This window comes from Lagenorhynchus albirostris, chromosome 3 (assembly GCF_949774975.1).
Source record: "Lagenorhynchus albirostris chromosome 3, mLagAlb1.1, whole genome shotgun sequence".
Lineage (NCBI taxonomy): Eukaryota > Metazoa > Chordata > Mammalia > Artiodactyla > Delphinidae > Lagenorhynchus > Lagenorhynchus albirostris.
This window is the reverse complement of record NC_083097.1, coordinates 170012103-170027617: the sequence shown is the minus strand read 5'-3', so window position 1 is coordinate 170027617 and position 15515 is coordinate 170012103. Positions and strand designations below refer to the sequence as shown.

General features: G+C 53.5%; 1 protein-coding gene and 1 long non-coding RNA gene across 3 annotated transcripts; one reads left to right on the top strand and one right to left on the bottom strand.

The window, feature by feature from the left end:
* Positions 1–912: 912 nt before the first annotated feature.
* On the bottom strand, positions 913–2991 carry GADD45B (growth arrest and DNA damage inducible beta). Of its 2 annotated transcripts, none has more exons than XM_060145755.1 (4): positions 2711–2991; positions 2508–2609; positions 1920–2142; positions 913–1458 (listed from the first exon to the last, which is right to left on the bottom strand). In XM_060145755.1, the coding sequence occupies exons 1-4, from the start codon at positions 2752–2754 to the stop codon at positions 1432–1434; spliced, it is 396 nt and encodes a 131-aa protein (XP_060001738.1). In that variant the 5' UTR covers positions 2755–2991; the 3' UTR covers positions 913–1431. The 2 variants fall into 2 exon arrangements, with proteins under 2 accessions (XP_060001738.1, XP_060001737.1); XM_060145754.1 differs by having other exon boundaries at positions 913–1648; positions 2711–2990.
* A 266-nt stretch (positions 2992–3257) lies between these two features.
* On the top strand, positions 3258–15083 carry LOC132517822 (uncharacterized). The gene is made up of 3 exons (XR_009539827.1): positions 3258–3393; positions 8722–8769; positions 14553–15083. It is a non-coding gene; the product is annotated as an uncharacterized LOC132517822 (long non-coding RNA).
* Positions 15084–15515: the final 432 nt, after the last annotated feature.

Here is a 15515-nt window from a genome sequence, read left to right as displayed (position 1 = left end):
TACGTCTGGCCCCTGGGTTACCTCCCCACCCGGTTCCCAGGCCCCGGGGTGCGGGGCAGAGGTGAGAAGGTGTTGCACGGGCTCCGCGAGCCCACCCCGCAGACTCGGCGCGGGAAGACTGAGGCTGGAGTTCAGGCTGGGCCGCGCTCCCAGTTCCCTGCCCCGGGCCAGGGGAGTCACCGCGCCTGCGAGTTCAGGGGAAAAGGAGGTGGCGGGCCAGGCCTCACAGTTTCGGTTTAGAGGCAAAATGCCGCAGCGTGCCAAGCCCAGCTGGGCCGGGAGCACGACTTCCTGGGGTATTTTTCTGCTTGTTGATTTTAGTTTGGGGAAAGAAAAAAAAAATCTTTTTTTCTTTAGTGCAGTGCAGAGGCCCACCCTGAGAGGGAGAAGGCCTGGGTGGGGGGTTGCTCTCTGGGGGATCCCCGAAGCTCTTCCTGCAACGCCCAAGCCCAGGGGCAGCTCTGAGCTCCAAGCCCACCTCGCTGTGTGGTCGAGGTGGCCCCTTGACCTCTCTGGACCTGGGCTGCGGTGGCAGCCGGGCGGGCAGGGGCGGCAGCAAGCCCCCAGGGGTGCGTCTATATGTGCCCAGAGTTTGGGGTTGGCTCAGCGAGTAACAGCGGCGGCACGACGGCCAGGTTTCGTAATAAACCGGTCTTTTAATTGCTCGGGGGCAGGAGGAGGGGAGAAGAAAAAAAAAAAGAGGCAAAGATTTGTTGGACTTGGGTGGCGCCGGTTGCAGAGAGAAGAGGCACTGTTTTTGCAAGGAGCCTGGAGCAGCTAACTCGGACTTAAGTTAACACTTCCTGGTGAGCCTGCAGGAGGTGGTGTGGGCGGCGCCAGTGCTGTTGGAGCGCAGGGGAGGTGGAGGTCCTGGTCCCGCACTGAGGCCGGCGGTAAATACACAAGAACCCAGAAGCTTTAACAATTTATTACAAGGCCATCATAGTAGAAGTAAAAATATATGTATCTGTAAGCTTCCCATCTTTCTTTCACCGATTCAAGTAACAAATGCAAGTAACAAAATAGATTGTCTATTTAGTTTGCAGACTGGGAGTTCGCCGGTAGAGAGCAACGTAGCCCTGGCTCCCAAGTCCCAAAGTAATGTCCTGGCCAGGGTGCAGACCCTCGGCCCACCAAGGCCCGTTTGCACATGTCAGCTCTGGTCTCAAGGAGGGGGGCGGGTACTATCAGTCCCACCCCACCCCTGAAGTGTGGAGTCTCGGCCCTCCTGTGGGGGGGGCACAGCTCCCCCACTCCAGCTTCTGCTCTGTCGCCAGGCCTGAGCTCCAGGGTCCCCTCTCTTGCTGGCCTGGGTCCCATCTTCTCCTCACACGGTGGCCGCTGCTGGCGCTGCTCCAGCCCCGGCGCCCTGGGGTGGCCGCGCACTCCCTCTCCTGTCTTCAGCCTCCAACGATCCTGCCCCCGACGGTCTCATAGGTTGGGTTGTTTGGGGGGGTTCTGGGAGGGAGGGGGAATCAAATATTTATTTTATCGTGTTTTTTGGCAGCAACAGGTTCTGACGCCGGGCAGGGTCTCAGCGCTCCTGGAGGGGGATGTAGGGGACCCACTGGTTGTTCTCCCTGCTCTCTTCGCAGTAACTGGCAACCTCCACCAGGCCGTGGCTTTTCCAGGCGTCTGTGTGAGGGTTCTGTGGGAAGGCGAGGAGACGGGGTTCAGCGGGAGCCCCAGGAGTGGCTGGGGAGCCCCCCTCTCCCAGGGCCCCTTTGGGGAAAGCAGGCTGGCTCAAAATAGCTCGCTGGGTGACTAAGGCCCCGAGACCCGGCCGGCTGCCCACGGGGACATGCCGAGCATGGCTGAGCGCTGAGCTGGTGCAGACCGGCCAGCTCGACTTTGTTGACAAACACGGGCCCAGGTGCCGGGGTAGGGAGGGGGCGGGGCGGGGCCGAGGCCCAGCTCACCGTGACCAGGAGGCAGTGCAGGTCCCGGGCCTCGGTGGTGCCCTGGGTCTCGGCCGGCTCGCCCAGCAGCTGTGCCAGGCGCTGCATTCCTGACACCCGCACGATGTCAATGTCGTTGTCACAGCAAAAGGACTGGATGAGCGTGAAGTGGATCTGCAGGGCGATGTCGTCCTCCTCCTCCTCGTCAATAGCCAGGAGGCACAGGACCACGCTGTCAGGGTCCCTGAGGAGCCAGAGTGGGATGGTGGGTCAGCTGGGGACTGGGGAGGGGCCACCGTTACGGCGGGGAGTTTGCAAAAGCAAAGAGAAACCGCAGGTGCGCAAGGGATCGCGTCTGCATGCAGATAAATGGTGGGGGAGAAGACATTCGGTTCAAAGGATGGCGGGGTAAGGCAGGGGCACAGAGGCAGTGACTGCCTGCAGATGTTGCCGCACCGGGATACTGCAGCCTCCACCTCTCAAAAAAAATAAGGCAGAAAGACCCTCGACCCACAGTGCCCCAGCCCCATGCAAGAGAGGGATGCAGCAAGGAGCGTGCAGAGCGGAGATCCCCACTCGCGCCCAGCCCGGTGCCGGGGTCTCACTCACACATTCATCAGCTTGGCCGACTCGTACACCCCCACGGTGAGGCGGTCCTGGCGCTGCGCAGCCACCAGCAGCTCCTCCACCGCGGCGCTCACCGTCTGCATCCTGGGGCCAAGGGAGACGGGGGTCACGCCGGGCCGGCCACGGGGCGCTCCGGTCCCCGCCCGGCCCGGCCGACCTCAGGCGGCGGGGGCCCCGCTACTTACTTCTGCGCCGCGTTGTCGCACGCCACGAGCTCTTCCAGTGTCATGTTGCAGTTATAATCCACAGTGGAAAACAGCCCCACGACAGTTCCAAGGGAGAAAATGCAAAGTCCGAGGCCGGAGAGCCCAAAGCCTTCCTACGGAACCCAATCGTTCGTCAAGACCTTCGGAAGGCAGCGAAATCCTCCCCAAATAAGGCGGAAAAAAAATTGCAAGTGCCTCAGCAAGGATAATCCAGGGAACTGCAAAGTCTGACGTCCTCGGCTTCAGCGACCTTAGCGCGCGGCTGCCGGCGCCGCCATTTATAGACTTGTACAAACAGGGGCGTGGCCCCGGTGGTTCATCCGCCCCTCCTATTGGAGGAAAAACAAAGGCGAGAGAAACCCGCGCTGCAGTTGGCCGGCGGCGGGGAGGGGGCGGGGCGCCGCGAGGGGGCGCCCCACGTGGGGCGAGAGCCGGGAGGAGGGCGCGGGGCGGGGGAGGGAGCCGGGGGAGCTTGAGTGCCAGAAAAGAAAAAAAAAAGCAGAAGTTTTCTCCTGATTTCCCGGCAGCCGCGCCGCGTTTCGGGGCGCGCGCGGGATTTCCAGCGCGCGAGGCGGCCCGGATTTTCGGGGGGGCCTGGAAACCCCGGAGAGTCCCCGGCCCGCGCCTTTCCAGGTTCTGCTGGGGTTTTGCACGGAGATGGAGTACGGTTTGCAGCCTGATCCTTTCTAGGTGGTGGTGGCGGGAGTCTCCCCAGGCTTCAGGGACCCCAGACCCTGGGTGGCTTTACTTTCTGGGCCTCTGTGTCCCTATCTGTCCAATGGGAATGCAGCGCTGGCCTCTTTGGATTGCAGTGAGTCCTAAATAAAATGAGGGGTGCACGGTAAGCGTTTAACAAGAGGTGGTGGTCGCTGGAGGCCGCCTCGAGGTACCCAGAAACGGGGGCTGCAAAGCCTAGGGCCGGGACCGGTCGCCCCTCCCCACCCGCCGCGAGTTTCAGGGTGGGGCGCGCGTGGGAGGCGCAGGTGGCTCGGCCTCGTGGGCTCCGCGCCCCCTGCAGGCGCCTCGCGTTGCAAGGTTCTGACCGCACGTCCGCCTCGCACCTGACCGTGGGGGGAAATCGAGGCCCGGGAGAAGCGAGGGGAACCGGTTCCTGCGTGCGTCGCGCGCTGCCACCTGGGCGCGCTTGCAATGGTGGTCGCCGCCTTTATTTCCTCCCTCCGGAGCGGGCGCTGAACGTACCTAGCGCCCACTGGGCACCAGCCTCCCCGTTATCACGGTTCATTTAACCCCCAAGGACGCGGGAAGCAGGGGCTACTCTCATCTGCAGGATGCAAAAGGGGAAACTGAGGCTTGGTGAGGCCTCCACTCTCTCAAGCCCCCGGTTATTTCGTGCTGGAGCCACACGTGTGCGCCAGCCACGGCCGCACGCTGGGACGGCCGCCAGCCTCGCCATCTCCCCTGGTAAGCAGTTCACGAGCCAGGCGGGCAGGCCCGCGTGGGACTGGCTACCACGGCCGAACGGGGGCTCCCGATGACTCACAGCTGCGCCCCCTCCCCCGCCAGCCTGGGGTCTGGCCTCCGCCCCGCGGCTCAGTTCCCCCAGCTCCCGGGCTCGCTGTCCCGCTGACGCATCGCGCCGCCTCCGCGCCGCCCACCGTGGGGGCGCGAAATGTCCCGGGGGCTGCGGGGCGCAGCGGCGCCACCTGGTGGCCGCGCGAGGTCCCTGAGCCCGCAGCGCCGGAAGGGACAGACCGGCGGGGGCGGGGTGAGGAGGAGAAGAACTGGGACTGGGGTGGCAATTGCAATATTTTAAATACGCAATATTTTATATGTGAAACATGTATTTAATAACTTTATAGTTGCAATATTTTTTTAAAATCAACTAAACTACTGCCCAGGGGTGCCTGCTTTTGTTTTTTTAATTTGGTTGTGCTGGGTCTTAGTTGCAGCTCAAGGGCTACTTAGTTGCGGCTCCAGGGCTCCCTAGTTGCCGCACGCGGTCTCCCCAGTTGCTGCATGCAAACTCTTAGCTGCAGCATGCACGTGGGATCCAGTTCCCTGACCAGGGATTGAATCCGGGCCCCCTGCATTGAGAGCGTGGAGACCCAGCCACTGTGCCACCAGGGAAGTCCCCTGGTTTTTTTTTTTAATGATAAAATATACACGATATTCATCATTTCGATCACTTGTAAGTATACCGGTCAGTGGAATTAAATACATTCACGATGCTGGGTAACAATCATCGTGATCCTGACCCAAACCTTTTCTATCATCCCCAGAGTAAACTCTTGGGAATTAGACATGAATTGCCCCCAACTCCTGACACCCACCATTCTACTTTCTGTCTCTATAAATTTGATCCTTTAGAGACCTCCTGTAAATGAAATCATACTGTATTCATCCTTTGGCGTGTTATTTTACTGAACATAGTGTCCTCAAGGTTCATCCATGTTGTTCATCCATGTGTGTGTCTGCATTGCCTTCTTTCTGAGGCTGAATAATATTAGACTGTAGGGAGGGGCCACATTTAGTTTATCCATTCATCCGTTGATGGACACATGGGTTGTTTCCACCATTTGGCTGTTGTGGACGCCGTTTTTGACAACAAAGTTTTATTGGAGCAAAGGGCAGGGTGTAGGGTGAGGGGAGTGAGGTATTCACCGCTGACACACATTTTAAGGGAATGCCACAAAACTCAGTCATCAAGATAAACAGTATTATAGGGACTTCCCTGGTGGTCCGGTGGTTAGGGCTGTGAGCTTCCACTGCAGGGGGCACGGTTTTGATCCCTGGTCGGGGAACTAAGATACCACAAGCTGCATGGTGTCGCCAAAAAAATAAAAAGATATTTTTTATTTTAAAAATTTATGCCAAAATAGCCCCACCCATGATGAGCAAAAATCAAGGTTTTATATACAGACACCATCTGACAGGGTCGGGGGTGGAGGGCAGGGAGGTGAGTTGTGCACATGCAAGGTCAGATCCTGTCTTTATTTGCAGTTTTGATCTTTTATTCATCATGGATTTTTTTGTATTGATTTTGACTTTTGAAAATATTGCATTAAAATATTTATCTTGAGGATTGAGTTCTGGGCACCCCCTTAAATTTTGCTCCTAAGGTGAGTGCAGCCCTAAGAATGTCCCTGTCTGCTCCTAGGAGAGAGAGGTGACCCTGTTTACCGGGGAACCCTCACCACCCTCATGGAGAACATGTGAGTTGGCAACTTCCCCAGCCAGGAAACCGGGCATATCTGCACCCGCGTTGCAAATGAGATCCCTTGTCTTTAGAATTGATAAACGTAAGCGCTTTAAAATTTAATTTTGCATTGCATTCAAGATACGCATAACAGCAAACTTTTCTTGAGCATTTACTACGTGCTTAGCCTTTTGTAAGCAGTTTCTCCTTTGATGCCCATGAAGCAGCACTTGTGTGACGGTTGCAAGTTTATAGGGGGTGGAATAGAGTCTCAGGAAGATGGTGCTGTTCATCCAAAGGCATGGAGCTCAGAGTTGTCCAAGGATATTCCAAGATACTCCAGCTATTCCAAAAGGCAGGGGTTAGGACGGGATGTTTGGAGTCTAGAGGGAAAGAGAGGGAAATTGGGGGTCGCAAAATTTAAAGGGGCACCAAAACCTTGCTCATCAAGATAATCTTTTTCTCTCATTTTTTATCAAGCTAGAAATCACATACCATAAAATCCACCTTTTTCCAAAAAATATATTTATTTATTTATGGCTGCATCGGGCCCTTGTCGCTGCGCGCAGATGCTCTCCAGTTGCGGCGAGCAGGGGCCACTCTTAGCCGCGGTGCGCGGGCCTCTCACTGCAGTGGCCTCCCCCGTTGCAGAGCACCAGCTCCAGGTGCGCAGGCCTCAGTAGTTGTGGCATGCGGGCTCAGTAGCTGTGGCTTGCAGGCTCTAGAGCGCAGGCTCAGTCGTTGTGGCACACAGGCCCAGTTGCCCTGCGGCACACGGGATCCTCCTGGACGAGGGCTCGAACCCATGTCCCCTGCATTGGCAGGCGGACTCCCAACCACTGTGCCAACAGGGAAGTCCCAAATCCACCCTTTTAGAGGATCTAGTTCAGTGGGTTTCTGTAGAGTCACAAGTTTGTGCAATCATCACCACTAATCCAGAATGAGATAAATATATTTTTTCCTTTTCTTTTTCTGGCTGAGCCATGTGGCTGGTGGGCTCTTAGTTCCCCGACCAGGGATTGAACCTGGGCCCTCAGCAGTGAAAGCACAGAGTCCTAACCACTGGACCGCCAGGGAATTCCCGAGGTAAATTTTTTTTAATGTGATAGTTTAAATCATAATGCACGCCAAAACACCCATCCATGATGAATGGAATATTAAAATTTCCCATCAAGACAGGGTCAGTGACAGTCCCTTACCAAGCCCTGTTGGAGCCCCAGACGAAAGGAAAACAGTATGATTGATCCTGTCTTGATTTCAAATTTTGATAATGTAGTCAGCATGGATTTTTTTGCATTAAAAAATTTTTTTTAAATATTGCATTGAAATATGATTTTTCATTGTGACTGAGCTTTGACCTCACCCTCGTTCTGGCCCTGCTTCTTGGGACCCGGCCTTTAACCCCCCACCACAAGCAAACCTGGGAGACAGGAGTGATGTTACCAGGGGACAGAGGGGAAACCAAGTGTCTAGGAGGTTGGGGCATTGGTTTTGCCTTGGGGGGTGGATCAGGGTTCTCTCCCAGCATGGCAGCTGGAATGCTGCAGGGTTAGGAGTCCCAGGGCTGGGGAAGGACATTTGAGAGGTGAGTGCAGAGCTGGAGGCCGCTTTGCATCATAGGAGGTGTTATGGACCAAAAGTTTATGTCCCCAAAATCCATATGCTGAGGCCCTAACCCCCATGGGATGGTGTTTGGAGGCAGGCCCTTTGGGAGGGGATGAGGGTTAGGTGAGGTCGTGAGGGTGCCCCCCCGCCCCCCCGGTAGGATTTGTGTCCTTGTAAGGAGAGCAAGAGAGACCAGAGCTCTCCCTGCCATATGAGCTCACAGTGAGACCAGGAAGCAGGCCCTCACCAGGAACTGGCCACGCCGGCACCCTGATCGTGGGCCTCCCGCTTCCAGGGCGGTGAGGAATCATGTCTGTGGTTTAAGCCCCAGACTGTGGTGTTCTGTTATGGTTACTCAAGCCAGCTAAGACAGGAGGGGTGTGAGGGGCAGGGATGAGGAAAACGGGGGCTCAGGCCAGGGGTCGGGGGTGACCAAGGAGACTTCTGACTGCCTGGCTTTGAATCCCCTCCTGACCAGCTACATGAACTCGGGCATGGCATCCCGCGCACGAGACCCCTGTGCCTCAGTTTCCCCCTCTGCAAAATGGAAATAACAGCGTTATCTAGGAATGCCCTGAGCACAAAATGCATTCAATCTGGTCCACACTTAGGAGAGGGCTCTGTGCGTGGTAACTGCCCTCTGAATGGGGGAATTAGGGACTTCCCTGGCAGTCCATTGGTTAAGACTCTGAGCTCCCAATGCAGGGGGCACAGGTTTGATTCCTAGTTGGGGGACTAAGATCCTGCATGCCGCATGGCATGGCCAAAAGATAAAATAAAACAAAACTTTAAAAATAAATGGGGGATTCAGGAGTTGATTGAAGGCCTACTGGGTGCTAATTCAGCGCTGGGGGGGGTGGTAACGCAACTACTTCAGGTGGAGTAGTCAGGGTGGGCTTCTCTGAGGAGGTGACATTTGAGCTGAGACCTGAGTGATATAAAGAAGCCAGACCGGGGAGGCTGTGAAGGGAGAGGGCTCTGGGCACAGCACATGCAAAGGCCCTGAGGTGGGGCCACACCTGGCACAGGCGAGGATCCCTGAGGAGTTCCGGATGGCTGGAGCAGAGTGACTGGGGGGAGGAGAGAGGAGATCAGGAAGGTGGGCTTTGGGGGCTGCAGGTGGGGTCTGGATTCGACCTGGGGTCAAAATAGCAAAGGAAGCCTTTGGCAAGCTTGAAGCAGGGGAGGGACTGGCTTCTGACATCATTTTTTTTTTTTTTTTTCAAAGATGAACAAGACATGATTCTGGTCCCCAAGGAGAGGCTTCTGGGTGGAGGTGAGTCATCATCTGAACTTCTAGACGTTGGGAAGACAGGATGTGCTGGGAGGAGGTGGAAACAACACACACCAGGTGGCAGAGATGTCAAGGGCAAAGCTGAGGAGGCGGGGAGGCCGGGGTCACTTATGGGGATACTGAGGAGGACGGCGGTGGGGCAGGAGTGGGGGAAGCAGCCACAGCAGGAGGAGGCCGGGATGTCTGTGACTGTGACGTCCGGGGGAGGGGCTTGGTAGAGGCATCTCTGCTCTGAGGTCAAGCTTGCCTGATTCAAATCCCACTCCATCCCTCATAAGCTGTGTGTCCTTGGGTTGGTGACCTAACCTCTCTGAAACTCCCTCCTTTCCTGGGAAAATCAGGTTGTCAAAAGGCTTACAAAAACCCACGTACAGCACTCACCTTGAAAGCCACTTGAAGCCACGCCCTCCCTCCCCGGACGTCAGTGCCCCCCATAGCCGGCTCTCCCTGCAGTACCCAGAGGGATCCCTCCAAAACCATCTGCTCACCCTCCGAACAAAGCCCCAGTGGAAACCCATTCCCGCTGTTCTCTGAATGTGCCCGCATGGTCTTACCCCAAGGGCTTTGCCCTTGCCAGTTCCTCTCCCTGAGCACCCTCCCCTGCCCGTGCCAGCTTGCCATGTCCCCCTCTCAGTGCCACTTCCCCTGGCCACCTGTGAAACGTTTCACGCCCCCACCCACATTTCGACTCCCCCTTTTTTCCTTAGCACACAACACTGTCTAACATACTATGCCTATTCTTATTCATCCGAATCATTCCGTGCCTTCACTCAAGTGTTGGCTTCACCAAGCAGGAGTTGCCATCTGTTTTGCTCGGCATGGTGTTCGTAGTATACAGTAGGTGCTCAATAAATAGGTGCTGGTCGAATGACTGAATGAGACCCCAGCAACCGGCTGAGGGGCTCGGCATTACGTTAAAAGATGCATTTTGGGGAGTTCCCTGGTGGTCTAGTGGTTAGGATTCCGGGCTCTCACTGCCATGGCCCGGGTTCAATCCCTGGTTGGGAAACAGATCCCTCAAGCCGCGCAGAGCAGCCCCCCAAAAGTGCATTTTTTAAAAAAGGAAAAAGCATGATTCTCACGTGAATATCCCATCGATGTGCGTCAGAGAGTGCATGGAACTCGTAAATAATGAAGGGACATGTAAGATGTCTTCTAGGCCATCCGGTGGCTGAAATGAATTTGTTTAGTCAATGCAAAATGGATACAGGACACCACCTAGAGGGGTGGGATAGGGAGGGTGGGAGGGAGACGCCACAGGGAGGAGATATGGGGATATATGTATATGTATAGCTGATTCACTTTGTTATAAAGCAGAAACTAACACACCACTGTAAAGCAGTTATACTCCAATAAAGATGTTTAAAAAAAAATCAACAACAAAACAAAACAAAATGATACAGGGCAATCATCATTTTTCCATCAGATAATTTACAGTTCTATGGATGCATGGAGTTTAGCCCATTATTTGCTTAGAAGACATGGTTCCCATAAGACAAGCCCCACTACAGACACCATCTGTCAGCTGGGGCCCTTGGGACCACCTTCACTTGGACCAGCTGACTACAGATTTGGGGTTCCCCTAACTATCCTCGCGTTCCATAATTCACCAAAATGACTCAGAACCAGCAAAGTGCTCAATGTACAGTTAGAGTGTAATAGTCTCCTAACGAACATGTTGGCAGGGCTGTTTCCTCCTGGAGGTTCTGAGGGGGAATCTGTTCCAGGCCCCTCTGGTGGCTGCCTGTGGACCTTGGCTTGTGGACACATCCCTCCAGCCCCTGCCTCCATCTTTACCTGGCCTTCTCACATGGCCTCACCTCTCTGTATCCAAATCTCCCTCTTCTTACAAGGACACCAGGCATTGGACGAGGGCCCACTCTGATCCAGGATGACCTCACCTTTTTTTTGACTGTGCCACCTAGCTTGTGGGATCTTAGTTCCTGGACCAGGGATTGAACCCGTGTCCCCTGCAGTGGAAGCACAGAGTCCTAACTACTGGACTGCCCGGGAAGTCCCCAGGATGACCTCATCTCAATTGAACCAATTATACCTGCAAAGACCCAGTTTCCAAACAAGGTCCCATTGACAGGTTCCAGGTGGGGTGTGAATTTGGGGGGACAGTATTCACCCCAATACAGACAGTGAAGATTTGGGGCTCCCAGATTGGAGGGGTACAAGACGTGCAGCCAGGTCAGCCACCTAGAGTGAAGGGCTGTGAGTTGCCCTGCATGGGGTGCAGAAGGGGTCGGAGGTGGGACTAACTTCACACCCTCTCTCTTCCCCGATAACTAATCCATCAACTTTGGCCCCCAGACAGATCTCAAATCGATCCCCCCGCTCCATCCCTTGGTGCACCACCAGCAAGCCCACCCCTAGTATTTTTGGGACCCATTACAAGAATTCAAGAGGGCTGCACAACCCATGGCTAAGGGCTCAACAATTATACACCAAGTAACACACTGCCGAACAAAATAGAACTATCCTCCCACCTGACAAAGTCTCCAGTGGATTAAAGATGGCAGCATCAGGACCACAGTGATATACTGCTTCACACACACTGGGATGGTTACGGTCAAAAGACAGATAAAAACACACGTTGGGAGGATGTGGAGATACTGGAAGCCGTGTGCACTGCTGGTCGGAATGAAAAACGGTGCAGCCACTTCCCTCCCCTTTATCTGGGCTGGGTCTGTGATGGCCTTGACCCGTGCAGTGTGAGGGAGGTGACACTGCCAGCCACGTCCCTTAGCTTCAGGAGGACGGCAGGTACTGTCCTGCTCTCAGGGAGTCCTGAGATATCTCATAGGAAGTTTGTGCTGCATCAGTGGGCCCTGGAGAGACCCTGAGTCTACACAGAAAGGGAGAGGGGCTGGCGAGGCACCAGACCAACCACAGAAAGAGCCCAGAGCCCCTAGCACCGTTGCCAGCTGGACACCAAGCAAGGCCCCCTGTCAACCCCACATGGGACAGAAGAAGCGCCCTTCTGAGCCCCACCTGCATTCCCAACCCATGAAATCATGAGACATAGTAAAGTTTGGGGGTAGTTTGTTACACAGCAACAGATTAGAATTGAAACCTGCAAAGCCTCCTGGCAAGTCCGGTTCACATTTAGAACTCTCAGACTCCTGGCAGTTCTGCCCTGGAATGTGGCAGTGTGGGCAGAGCTGGCCCCAAGCTGGTGGCCTGCTGCCTCAGTTTTGAGGGTCTCAACAGCCCAGGGTTGGTCCTGTATTGTGAAGGTCCTCACCTGCACACGGAGGGCACCTCAGCTCACAGATCCACACCCCACAAAACAGCTGCCTTCTGCCACCCCTGGGTCCTGGGAGTGTACAGACTGGGGGCACTGCCTGCCTTGGGGGGAAGCACCCGGGCTTGGAAACAGGGGATTCCTGAGTGCTGGGTGCTGGAGCGAGGCCTGGAAAAGGAGGTGTGGGGAGAGGTCCAGAAAGGGGACAGGCGGGCTCTAAGTGAGGCACTGACCCCAGCCCAGGCCACTGCAGTCCCTCACCTCAGTGACTTCTCAGCATCCTCTCCACCTGTGCTGGCCAGGCAACTACAGCAGCCTGAGGCTACTGCACCCTTGAAATGTAGCCAGAGCCACTGAGTAACCGAATTTTGAATTGAATTTCATTTTAATTAATTAAAACCCACAAACAGAAGTGATGTAAAATACTTTTTCGTTAAAGACAACTTTATTTTTTCCTTAAACCACTGAAAATTTAGCACCCAAGTTGTGATAGGCTGTGAGTATGAAAAACACACTGGATTTCAAAGACTTGGTGTGGAAAAAAGAGTGGAAAATATCTCCTCAATAATTTGGTTAATTATTGGAAAAGAATATGAAAAAGAGGGAATTCCCAGGGCTTCCCTGGTGGCACAGTGGTTGGAAGTCCGCCTGCCGATGCAGGGGACGCGGGTTCGTGCCCCGGTACAGGAAGATCCCACATTCCACAGAGTGGCTGGGCCCGTGAGCCATGGCCACTGAGCCTGCGCGTCCGGAGCCTGTGCTCCGCAACGGGAGAGGCCACAACAGTGAGAGGCCCGCGTACTGCAACCAAAAAAAAAAAAAAAAAAAAGAAGGAATTCCCTGGGGGTCCAGTGGTTAGGACTCGGTGCTTTCACTGCCGAGGGCCTGGGTTCGATACCTGGTACCTGGTCGGGGAACTAAGATCCCACAAGCCTCGCACTGCAGCCAAAAAAAAAAAAAAAGAATACATATATTTATAACTGAGGGACTTCCCTGGTGGCGCAGTGGTTAATAATCCGCCTGCCAGTGCAGGGGACACGGGTTCGAGTCCTGGTCCGGGAAGATACCACATGCCGTGGAGCAACTAAGCCCGTGTGCCACAACTACTGAGCCTGTGCTCTAGAGCCCACGAGCCACAACTACTGAGCACGTGCGCCACAGCTACTGAAGCCCGCGCACCTAGAGCTGGTGCCCGTCAACAAGAGAAGCCACCGCAGTGAGAAGCCTGCGCACCGCAACGAAGAGTAGCCCCCGCTCGCCGCAACTAGAGAAAGCCCACACGCAGCAACGAAGACCCAATGCAGCCAAAATAAATAAAAATAAACTAATTATATAACTGAATAACTTTGTTGTAAAGCAGAAATTAACACAACATTGTAAATTAACTATACTTCAATAAAATAAAAAAGTAATTTGTGTATGTCGATTACAATATTGGTTAGAATATTTTGGGTATGTCAGGTTAAGTAAAACATTAAAAATTAGGGACTTCCCTGGTGGTCCAGTGGTTAAGACTCCACGCTGCCAATGCAGGGGGCACGGGTTCCATCGCACATGCTGAGCGCGGCCAAAAGATTTAAAAAAAAAAAATTGAGATATAATTGACATATAACCTTGTGTAAGTTTCACATGTTGATTTGATACATTTATATGCTGCAACGTGATTACCACGAGCAGTTAATACCTCTCTCCGGTCACATAATTATTGCGTAATTATCGTTTCTTTTTTGTGGTGGGCTATTCTGTTTTTTATTGGAACCATGTTGTTTTCCACAGCTGTCTGAGGAAGGTTGTTTTTTTCACTTTTGAAACACAAAATACATCAAACACACAAAGAGCACCCGTAATTTATGCGTGCAGCTAAGAATAGAGACATTCACAACCGCCCAGCTTGCAAAACACAACCACTATGCTGACTTCTGGGTTAATCACGTCCCCACTTTTCCCTTCAGTTCTCTAACATTTGTAGCACACTGAAATAACGTATCAGCTAGTTTAGCTGGGTTTCGAATTTTATAAAAACGGAAGCATACTGTAGATATTCTTCTGCACTTCGCTTTTTTTGCATGATCTTATGTTTGGGAGGTCATTCTGTGTGTTAGTTTTCTACTGCTGTATAATATTCCACTGTGTGAGCCTACACAAAGGTGTCGGTGTGTCCTTTCTTTTGTGTGTGTCCTTTTTTTTTTTTTTTTACATCTTTATTGGAGTATCATTGCTTTACAATGGTGTGTTAGTTTCTGCTTCTGTCCTTTTTTATTTAAAAAAATTTTTTTTGTTGAACTACAGTTAATTGACAATGTTGTGTTAGTCTCAAGTGTACAGCAGAGTGATTCAGTTATACATATATATATTCTTTTTCAGATTCTTTTGCATTATAGGTTACTACAAGATACTGAGTATAGTTCCCACTGGTCTATATGGGATATCTGGGCCATTTTCATTTTTTGTTTCCCTATTACAACAAACAGTGAGGGTTTCAAAACCCAAATCAAATCCTCTCTTACATGATAAGGAACCAAGACAGCCCCTGGATAATGGCCAGCAAGGACATGAATCCTTCCAAGATCAGTACAAATGCCCTTGGGAGTCGACCCTGCCCCAGGGACGCCTTGTCTGCAGCATCATAAAGCCTGGAGCCAGCCCACCCAGCTAAGCCCCACCCCGCTTCCCAACCTGTGGAAACTGAGATAAGAAACATGAGTGGCTTTAAGCTACTGTGTTTTGTTACCCAGCACTAGATGACTAATACACGGGTGTTACATGTGTTTCCTTCTCTAATACTGTACTTGTCTCCACCCACTGGAAATTCTTATTCCTTGCCATGTCCACCATCCTGGAGTGTGATTTTGTGCTGGCTGGTCCCTCTCCCTGGGAGGCCTCTCCCCACCTGTTCACCTGGTTGGTCCCCTCCTTCTCTTCGAGTCCTTGCTCAAATGCCACCTTCTCCAAGAGGCCCACCCTGTTTAAAAATGCACTCCCCCTCGGGCTTCCCTGGTGGCGCAGTGGTTGAGAGTCCGCTTGCCGATGGAGGGGACACGGGTTCGTGCCCGGTCTGGGAAGATCCCACATGCCGCGGAGCGGCTGGGCCCATGAGCCATGGCCGCTGAGCCTGCGCGTCCGGAGCCTGTGCTCTGCAACGGGAGAGGCCACAGCAGTGAGAGGCCCGCGTACCGCAAGAAAAAAAAAAAAAATGCACCCCCTAGCTCACATGCTCCCAAGCCCCTCACCCTGCTTTTTCCATCCCCCCCACCTTATTATATTCTAACATGCCATAAAATTCACTTATTCATTAGGTTATCTGTTTCCTGTCTTCCTAGTTCATCCTTGTCAGCTTCCCAAGCGCAGGGATCTTTGTTTTGGACATTGATACAGCCCCAGTGCCTGACAGGCGGAGATATCAATCCGTATTTGTTTCTTTGGCCACACCACGGGGCATCTGGAACTTCCCTGACTAGGGATCGAACCCGTGCCCCCT

Excerpts from the sequence above, each read along its gene's own strand:
- GADD45B (XM_060145754.1), bottom strand. The coding sequence starts at position 2,754 with ATGACACTGGAAGAGCTCGTGGCGTGCGACAACGCGGCGCAGAA. Across the intron at positions 2,610-2,710 it reads TGCGACAACGCGGCGCAGAA|GATGCAGACGGTGAGCGCCG; the intron begins GTAAGTAGCGGG and ends CCTTGGCCCCAG. Across the intron at positions 2,143-2,507 it reads TCGGCCAAGCTGATGAATGT|GGACCCTGACAGCGTGGTCC; the intron begins GTGAGTGAGACC and ends CTGGCTCCTCAG.